Source organism: Drosophila santomea, chromosome X (genome assembly GCF_016746245.2).
Source record: "Drosophila santomea strain STO CAGO 1482 chromosome X, Prin_Dsan_1.1, whole genome shotgun sequence".
Classification (NCBI taxonomy): Eukaryota; Metazoa; Arthropoda; class Insecta; order Diptera; family Drosophilidae; genus Drosophila; species Drosophila santomea.
Window position 1 is genome coordinate 3,513,680 of NC_053021.2, and position 10,193 is coordinate 3,523,872.

General features: G+C 41.1%; 1 protein-coding gene across 16 annotated transcripts in view; it reads right to left on the reverse strand.

The window, feature by feature from the left end:
• Positions 1–10,193, reverse strand: part of LOC120454995 (neurobeachin) — a 159,126-nt gene that overhangs the window by 53,918 nt on the left and 95,015 nt on the right. For 4 of the 16 annotated variants that reach the window (XM_039640809.2, XM_039640807.2, XM_039640806.1 and 1 more), the window contains exon 1: positions 9,809–10,123. The exons of 6 other annotated variants lie outside the window; for them this stretch is intronic. In XM_039640809.2, the coding sequence (XP_039496743.1) occupies positions 9,809–10,108 (300 nt within the window). In that variant the 5' untranslated portion in view covers positions 10,109–10,123. Of the gene's footprint in view, positions 1–8,614; positions 8,681–9,808; positions 10,169–10,193 lie in introns of those variants that run through there. 6 more of the 16 variants (XM_039640796.2, XM_039640795.2, XM_039640802.2 and 3 more) reach the window with 4 other exon arrangements.

Below are 10,193 nucleotides of genomic sequence, written 5' to 3' on the forward strand. Positions count from 1 at the left end.
GGAAGTGAGTTCATAATTTACCCTAAAGTTGGATAGAATATTTCAAGTAAAGTTGCACCTTTAGGTTTTCCTGCAGACGGTATATTTGGTTTTAAGTGCCTCAAAGATATAGAAGCCCATCCTCTTTGCCTCTCGGTGAAATTCCGGGAATGCACAAACAAACGGGCAAAATGCTGATGGGCGGAGAAATGTGGGCGTGTCTGCATAGGGAAGCACTTTGCAACTTCCTTGCTGCAATTGGAGTGGCGGGGCTTTATGGCGGCTGCCACTTCGTTTTGGCACAGGTAAAAGACAAAGGAAACGGAATACTTTCACGGATGCAGAAAGAATATAAAATATTAAAAAAAACCATATAAAATAAGAGACTGGGAAGTGCGCCTTTCACTTGAAAAGCCAACGGCCTCTCTTTGGCTTTTTGCTTTTTGCAAAATTAGACAAAATTAGCAAGGAAGCTTAGCTTCAGCTTCAACTTCAGTTTTTGTCCAAAAGAGGGAAGAAAGAGAGAGAGGAAAGAAAAGGGGGGGTCGGGGCAAGGAGACAAACTCTTGTAAGCCAAAAAGCCGCAGCGAAAATGGGAGATGGGGGCTAAAAAGGTGGCCACTTTGCTTAATTAAACGCGCCAGTTTCGTTGTGGCTAGAGATTGAAAACTGTGCCAAGTGGCTCCAGTCGACACTTCATGTTGTTCCCTCCGCTGGCTGGGGCAACTTTTAATTTAAATAATTAAAGAAAAGGTGCCAACTTGAGTTTATCAGCCAAAGAAATGCGGAAGTCTTGGTGCGCAAAAAAAAAGAAGAAGCAAATGTGTAATAGATTGGAGGGAGGATAGGAAAACAAACACCCAGCCTAGAAAATGCCATCAGCATTTGGCATCAGCACTTTTCATTTTAGCACCTTTCAGCAATAAAATTTTCTGCACAACTCGACAATTTTATGCTCTCCTTCAACAAAAGGTGAAACCCAGTAAAGGGAGTCTTGGAAAATAGAAAGCGAGCGACTAGTCGTAGTTAAAAGATCTGCACGCTCCGATAGGCGTAGACTTTTTAATGAAAAGCCAAAGAAGAATATCCTTAGCAAAAAAAATCCAAGGCTTGTACAAAAGTTGCAAGTGAACGAGTCTGCGATGTTTTGCCATAGATAAGGGCACATCCCTTTAGACCCACAAGCCCAAAAGGCTCCAACACACAAGATGGAGATGGTATTGCCCCGATAAGGTCACTCTATTGGGTGGGGTTAAAAATGAGACAAAGCTCATGCGACGAAAGGAGTATCTAAATATCAGATTATAGAAAACATCAGAAGCTGATGCCTTTTCAAAGAATGACAAGGTGGCCGAGTAGCGTGAATCCACTTTAAGTTATATGTAAATCATAAGCTATCAATTTGTTGGGCACCGTGCCCCACAATTAAATAAACTAAACCGACCGTTTTAATAAGCTCAAAAAAGCCCAAAAGCTATCACCTTAAATAGGATTACAAATTCTTAATTGAATACAATGAATTAAAGGCAACCAAGGGGCGAATTTAAGGCAATTCATCGGATTTCTCTCACCCCCTTCAGTTGGTCAGTTGCTTGGACAAGTCAACTAATTAGGTGCCAAATGAGAAAAGAAAGAAGGGAGAATGAAACTAAATAAGAAAGAGAATGCTTCACGAAGTCAACGATTAGCTAATAAGACGATTGGCAGTAACAGTGGCAGTGGCAAACTTTTGCCATTGGCCACTTTGTGAAATTGTTTGCCATATTTGCAGCTGCTGAAACTTTATCGGCCGTGGCAACACCAATACTCGGACAATGCACTATGGGAAATTTGACCACTTTTTCTGGCCTAAATTAATAACTCCAGAACGGGGAGAGATATTCAATTGGTGTTTTTTGTATAGGGTTACACTAGTCCATATCTCTTATGGTACCAAAAATTGTGGGCGTGGCACCGCCCTTTCTATTTTTTGTAATTTATAACTCCAGAACGAATAAAGATATTTAATTTTTTTTTTTGCATTAATTTGCACTAGACCATATCTAAACTTACCGCAAAAACTGGGGGCGTGGCACAGTCCCTTATATTTATATTATTAATTTTCGTAAAGGCTTTCTCTCATTTTGTATGCTATTTCTAATCTCAGCCAAAACAACTGATTTCGTGATAGAGTTTATATTCTTAATTATTTTACAGAAGTTAACAACAATAGTACTAATAAAAATAACGAAACAATTCAGCAACCGCCTTGTTTAACTCCCGTTTAGCATGAGATTACTCTGAATTTGGAAAAGTAGGGTTAAGTCTAAAATCTATAAATTCTCCCAGAATCGGTAAAAGTGGCTTTTAAAATTACAATAATCTGAACAAGAACTAAATAAGCTACAACATGAGGTATATTTCATTGATGCAATTTGCTGCAATCACTTTAAATCTCTATTTAAAGTTGGGCATTATAAAAAAAAATACTTTTGTAAAGCAACTAAGATTTTTACTAAATTACTGGGATAACACTAGTTTTTTTTTCTATTGAATGTTGCAAACGCCTAATAGAAGGCCCACTGATTAAAATACTTTTTACAGAATGGAAATTAACGCTTTGGTCAATTATGAATGCGTACACTAAATATTATTGTAATATTCCGACTTTCAGAAAATGGGTTTTGGCCAGAAAAAGGGGTCAAATTTCCCATAGTGCAATGGACTCCACACACACATACTCACTGGCTCACACACACACACACACACACACACACACACACACACACACGAACTAATCAAATAAGCTGAACCAACTTGAGGCGATGAACAGAGCAGAGCGGAGCGAAGCTGGATGGGCTATGTGTCCTATGTCCTGGGTCCTGGGATCAGGCGACAGCCACGCGCATTGAATATGGAATATATGCGATGGCAAACACAACAGCAGAAGCAGCACAGCAGCCACACCAACAGCATGGCAGCAACAATAAGGACTCATGTCCAGTGCGGCAATATGAAGAGCCTTTATTAAGTAGAAGGTCATATCGAGTTACACACTTCATGACGAAATTTGCACAAGGAGAGGGAAACGGAACATGTGCGACTACACTGCGAGAATTGTGCGCACTCTATTACTCGATAAACGGCAAAGTCGATGAGCAGCTACGTGAATTGTTTAGCATTATCAACTACTGATTGATGTTACTTTACTCTTAATTTTAACTGCTCCTCTATTATTGGTGGTTGATATCGTGAAACGTAAATATAAACCATTTCTCATCCTGCATTCTGCAATCAAGAAGAGGAAAGGGCAACATATCACACACTGGGTTAAAGTTTGTCAAGCTGTCGCTGCTTTTCCGTGGCAAGTGGTAGACTAATTAATGAATTGGCATAAGTTTCTGGCTGTGCCCGTGCACTGGGCTCCAAAACGAGTCCACACAACATAAATGTCAAAAGTAAGGGGAGAAACTAGGACAAACTACATGTGTGTTCCAATTTACTTTGGGTTTGCCACACTCCTATTCTATTACAATGCCCAGCTGAAGGCAACTTTGCATTTGGGTATCTTAGCTTCTCTTAAGGTTTCAATAAGTAAGTCATTTCGCCATCTATCCAAAAACCGTAACCTAACACCATAATCATAAGCCAAGTATTTCAGTTTGCCGCTGGCAAAGGCAATCATTTCTGGGCCGCTGGTGGAAGTTTTTCTAATTGCTGCGAACCGAAAATCCAGCTCTCAGCCGCTAATGCCGCAGCACCACCCACCGAGTTACCAAACGAGCCACCGAGCAACCGAGCCACCGAAAACGTGGAAGCCGGCAAAATTGCTGCCAATTAGCGAGTCTTGTGCGAGTAGGCAATTATTATGCGCTAGATGTTGCTGCGGCTGATTCGGAGCCAAATTAGCGACAGCAACGAAATAAGTTTCCCTGTTTAACTACTCTCTTTTTTCCCTTCTCCCTATGTATTTTCTACACTTTTATCCACCACCACCAACCCATTTAAGTGGTTGAACAAAAATTGTAGCACACTTTTAAGCGTTGGCTTTTCTTTTTATTTATTTTTTACCCCACCACCCTTCTTTTTGGTTTTAAGCTCTTTCAGGGCCAAAGTGCCATAAAAAGCACAACAAAGAATTGCATAATATAACTATGTGTGTATGCGCGTGTACGCTGTATTGTAAATCTAAGGCCGCAGAAAAAAACGCAAATATAGAAGAGGAACATTAGCCGCATTTTGTCTTGGCAGCGCTCCCCCCATCAACACACACACACACACCGAAAAAGACAAAAAAAAAATAGAAAATACACCACCACACGTGTCCATTTTCTGCATGCGAATCACGTAGGTAAAAAAGAGGCGGCGAAGGGGCGTGATGTTGCAAAAAGGGGAGGTGTTGCTGGTGTTTTTGTTGTAGCTAGTTTAAATGCTCAACGCCATGCCATGCTCATTTTTTAGTGAAGTTTTATTTCGAAAGACAAAGTCGACGACATGTACGTGCAACAATACACCGGGGCAGAAAGAGATGCCACCAAAGAGCCAGCAGCCACAAGAAGAAGACGAGCTAAGGGGCCAAAAAGAGATGGCTACAGATAGATAACTAGATAGATGGCGCAAGAAGGGGCCGCGCGATATCCATTTAGATAGATGATGGGCCATATGCACCTGCCCTCTCTCTCGTCCCATCACTATCGCTCTCTCTCTTCTCAACTGTATTCAACTCTTTCTCTTGGCTTCACACACACACACTAGCAAAATTGCCAGATTCTTGACAACACTTTCCAGACAGACAATGAATTTCAAGTCCCGAAATGCGCGAAAAGGCATTTGCCTCATGAATCGAATCGATTCTCCCAACTATTTGATACTCTCGTTGCTTGCAGTACCTTAGTATAAAAGTACATTTTGGTAAAAACAATTACGTTTAGCAGGCTGACGATGACTTGCGCCCAAAAACGAAATGACACATTTTAACGATGGCCTTTAATGGTTTTCAATTTTACATTTACTTAAGAACTCAGGTCATTTCCTGTCGCCGAGAAATACCGAGGAAATTAAAGATACTGTTGGGCGATACAGAAAATATATAAATATATATACTCCGGTTATATGTATGTATGTTTTTTGAGTTTACAATGCTCTCAATCTTTTCTGCAGTGCATTGTGTCTGTGTATTTGTTTTATGCTTTTAGTTTGTGCTTAATAAACTGTTTAAGTTTTGAAATGCAGACGGCTGAGTGGCAGACAGAATGCTTCAACAGTCGGGCCAACTTATTGTTCAAATTGTGCCGCTGGCAACAAACACACACAAACACACACGCACACCCATATCCAGATGCACATAGGCATGCACACCACGCCATACACACACACGTGACTGCATAATAAGCAAGTGCTTGAAAGGCCTCAAAAGCAAACAACAACAACAACAACACCAACATGAGTGGAACAAGCCACCTCAACGATTCTGTTTGGGTTGCTGATGATGCACAGCCGTCAGTGGATAGGGACAATAGGAGGTTTAGAACAGAGCTCAGAATGGGTGATATGGGGGTCAGTAGGGGGGTTGGCATGGGGTTGCTATAGGATTGGTATTGGGTTAGTAAGGGGTGAATAGGTGGTGTACCAGGGATGAGCACGGTGGGCACAGCTGGTGTTTGTGCATGTTTGCCGCATTCGAAGTGCACGCAAATTTGCATAGACTCAAGCATCACGTTCGCGTTTCACCTGCTCAAATGGAGGAAATTCATGGCAGAATGGCTGGGCAGCTGATAAGAGATGGATAATTTCGGACAAAGGTTCTAAGACGATGCCATCAGCAATTGGCTTGATCGTTTAACCTCAACAAAATCAACAAGAAACTAGACTTATGAGCAATCAAAGTCGAACATATAATAATAACAGTTGAATATTTCTCATCAGCACATATCTATGTTCAGGTGTATGTGTAAGGGTTCACATAAATCGATTATCCACGTTCGGTGATTTTTGTTTTTATTGACATCATCTTTTAAAGATGGCTTTCAAGTAACGACGTCCCAGCCGTTTTCCCAGCCCCCACAATTTTTGCAGTGCCACCCACGTCAACATTATGGAATTGATGATGTCGACGCACATTATGAAGTTCAATATCCTGGATAATGACGACAAATTGCGCAATATTTGCACCAGACAGAAGAAGAAGGCATGTCCCCAGGACCCTGATGGCCATTGGGTGGTGGTTGCTGGATGCGTTGATAGCTCGAGTGTCCTTTGTCACCGACTCCACTGCTGTTGCTGCGGTCAAACATGATTGATGAACGCTAATTAATGCGGCGGCCCTTGTCTTCGTCTTATTTTGATTCGCTCACAAATTGTGTAATTAATTCCCATCTCGAGTGTCCCAATAATTATGACACCCACAAGAAAACCTCTCAAGTTTTCCTCTCTTTTTTTATGTTCACCACCAAGCCACTTTAGTGGGCAAAAATATCGCGTTATGTCGCTAAGTGCACACTGTACTTTAACAACTCTGAGAATATGGCTATAAAGTTTGTTTTGCCTTTTGTGTTTAGCATAAAGGAATTTCGGTAAACTTAGATCATTTTAACAGTCATTATAATAATCCAGTTATAACAGTATTTTATCGGAGTATTTTTCTGTGACTTTTTCCTTATTTATGGCATTTCCCTTTGAACCATCGATATTATCCTATTTATCACTCCGTCTCGAAGAAATATTGCACTGGTAAAAGCGATTTAAGACCACCATTTTCCACGGCTGGTGTGGTTTTCTCTCAGCTGCCTCGATTCGCTTTGCTTCAGTGGCAGACAGAATTGACAATCATTTTACACTTGGCAGGATATTATGTAAATTGCTTTTCATATTTGTGCAACATTTAAATTCGCAAACGCACACCCACACACACATACAGGCACAACCAAAATGCGGGATAGAGAGAGAAAAGCGGATGACAGCCGGTTGGAAAAGTAGGCGGCGGCGGCGGTGGAGTGTGAGTGAAAAGTAAATCACGACTTTGGTAGATGGTGTTGATGTCAAAGCAAAAAAGGCAAGGCTGAGTTCCGGCGACATCATTATAACGATAGGCAGCAGGCCCCTAAGGCTGATTGAATACAAGACTGACTGGCTGAAGAACTGAATGAATGAATGGATGAATGAGTGAACGAGTGAATGAATCAGTGAACGACTGACTGCTGCATGAACGAGACAGCAGATACTCGAACCGAAAGAGACAGAGCTATTGAGGCGAGGCCTGGGGGAGAAATTAACGATGCGCGAAAAGTCTCTTGCCGATTTCAAATAGGGCATGGTCGCACAGGAAAAATCCAGGAAGAGTAACAGCCAAAGCATGTGAAAAATGCATTAACGCAACTTGGCAATTAACAAGGAAATTACATTACTTAGCAGGTATGCTATTATTTAATGGGTAACCGCCAGTCGGCTACTTTAAATATTGTATTTATGGCAACAAAGTGACTGTTTCTCCGTCTCCGTCCATTTTGGGCGTTTCTGTGTTTTTACGTTTCTTTCGGTTTTACCAGCATTTTTTTTATTTATTCCTGAGTGTCCAAAAAAAAAAAAGGAGAAATGGCGAGGGGCAAAGGGAAAGAGCAATCGCAATGTGTCAGTTTTAATGGGCCTGCAATTGCCGCAGGCGCTAGATGTCGGTCTACGTCTGTGTCACTTTAGCTGTGTGTCTCTTTCTGCTCCCGCATCCCTATCTTTTTCCGTCTTCCTGACGAGGAGGAATCGCTGGAACCGATTGGGGGCTAAGTGCATTTCCAAGCCGACACTCAGTCCCGAATCTCCTCTTCATAACGACAGGCCTGCAATTAAGCTTTGGGCCAGAGGGCCATATACAAACCCTACAAAAAAAAAAAAAAAAACTTTGCAGGCTTATTTAAGCACATCCACTACAGCCATGTTTATGTCCATTCAGTTATTGGCCAACGATTACTTGGATCAAATTTTGGAGCTTAGTATGTACTAAAGGATGAACAGATCTAGTAGGCTTAGTGCCAGTACATTCACAATAAGTGAATGTGATTTTTTCACTTCTCAGTTTGAAGCAAGCAACCATATCGTATTAAAAAGGGAAGCAAAAATAACAGAAAGGAAATTAGAATCCAATAAGATGACTTGCAGTCAGAGAAGAAGGAAGCCGTTAGGAAACGCGATGAAAAACATTAGCCACGAATTTGGACATGAGCTTGATATTCTGGTGTTCTGGATAGCCACACTGTCTCAGGAGATTTCCGATTTGGTGGCCAGATTGAACGCCCTTCGTGCTCATGCAGACGCGTAAATCAGCAGGAAGTTGGTTCTTATTTGGCGCTTTGTATACATTTTGTTAATGTTTTTTTTTTGAAAAAATTTCTTACGGTTAACAACAATAACAAAAGAATTCATGAGAATTCGCAGGCCATCGAAATCAAGCGCTCATAGAAATCAAGCAAGTAACAAAAAGACACGTTTGCAATAGTGAAGGTCTGGAAAAAAATTATTCATCATGAAACAGAAATGCATATTCAGCATTATTCACTTGCCCAGTAAACTAATTGGAAAATTTATTAAATAAACATTTAAATGCATCAAAGCGCACGTGAACATAAATATCTAATTTAATAAAATAACTTTTAATTGTGGCATATACCTGGTCAGGTCCATGATGCACTGCATCCAGAATGACGACGGGATACCCAAATGGCCTCTGGAACCACTATCACACACAGACACACAAACTACTACTACCTTTACTACCACATCATAACTTCCGGTCAACTGATCTATGAGCTGTCAGAGCGGCTATCCCATGAGGATTGAGTCAGAACTGATTGGGAATTTTAAGTATTGGTGGACGAAACTTTTTTTAAATTACATTAATTATGTAAATTAAGATAATTACAATGTATACAAAAAAACTTTTGATATGTTTAATGTTTTGCGTTGAATGTTACCTATGTTTCAATGTTGCAAATTCATTGTTGCACATTCAATGTTGCAAATTCAATGTTGCATATTCAATGTTGCTAATTCAATATTGCAAATTCAATGCTTCAAATTTAATGTTGCAAATTCAATTTTTCATGTTCAATGTTACATGTCACATATGTATATATATTACTGTTTGATGCTGCCCCCATCTCGTGACAAGTAATACATAAAAAAAATATCCAGATACCTGGAATACCTGATTTTTGTTTTGGGATTTGAATTGGGATTCATAAATCTGTTGGGTATTTGCTCTTCATTATCATCGCTTGGACGGACTCACCTGAAAGTAGAGGAAGCAGAGAGGAAAATGTGTTAGTGAGTGGGTCAAAAATTTGTGTAGACAAGCTGAAAATTTTTATTACACACGCCCACATATGTGTGCTTTTTATGTTTTTTTCATTTTTTTTACGGCTGGGGGGATGTCTTATGGTTATCGGTTTAAAAAGAGCCCGTAAACTAGGTCAAAGGTTCTCCCCTCTGCATGCCTGGCAAAAATGTAGTTATAAAATCCAAAAATCAGCTTGCCACAGGCATGGTTCTGCGAAATGTATTTGCCTATTTACAGCCTATTGCACATTTTGATGGCAGGCCCCAAAAACAGACAGAAAGAGAAAAAAGAAAAAAACGTACCAAATGTAAGGAAAAAGGAAAAACTTAGTCGAGCGCAAACCGAAAACTAAATTGAATTTGTGCCATGGGCATGAAAAAGTGGGTGTATGTGTAGGGTAGATGTGTGTATATTTTTGGTCTCTCTCCCTTGATCTCTACACTCAATGGTATGGAATTTTTGCATGTTATATGTATACTATGTAAAACTGATACACCTCCCGTTCCCACACCCACTCCCACTTACCGAGAATGCTTTGAGAAATACCAAACACTGTATGATGCCCTCCATGGTGTCGCCGGTTAGGCAGAAGGTGCCCGTTAGGTGGCGTCCCTTGCGGCCCACTGTCGCCGCCGCCAGCGAGGCATGGACCAGCGCCCTCTGTTGACCGCCGCCGGCGGCTAGGGCTGTTGCACCACCGCCACCCACACTAACCATGCCCTTGCCAGCGGCGGCGGCTGCGGCGGCAGCGGCTGTGGCCACGACGCCACTGGTGAGCATTCGTGGCAATGGAGCCGCTCGCATCAGACGCTCCAGCGAGTCCATGGCGGGAGTTATCAGAACACTGTTTATCGTTTATCGGTATAATCGTTGATTTTGTTTTTTCCTTTTCGTTTTTCTTTTTTTTTTG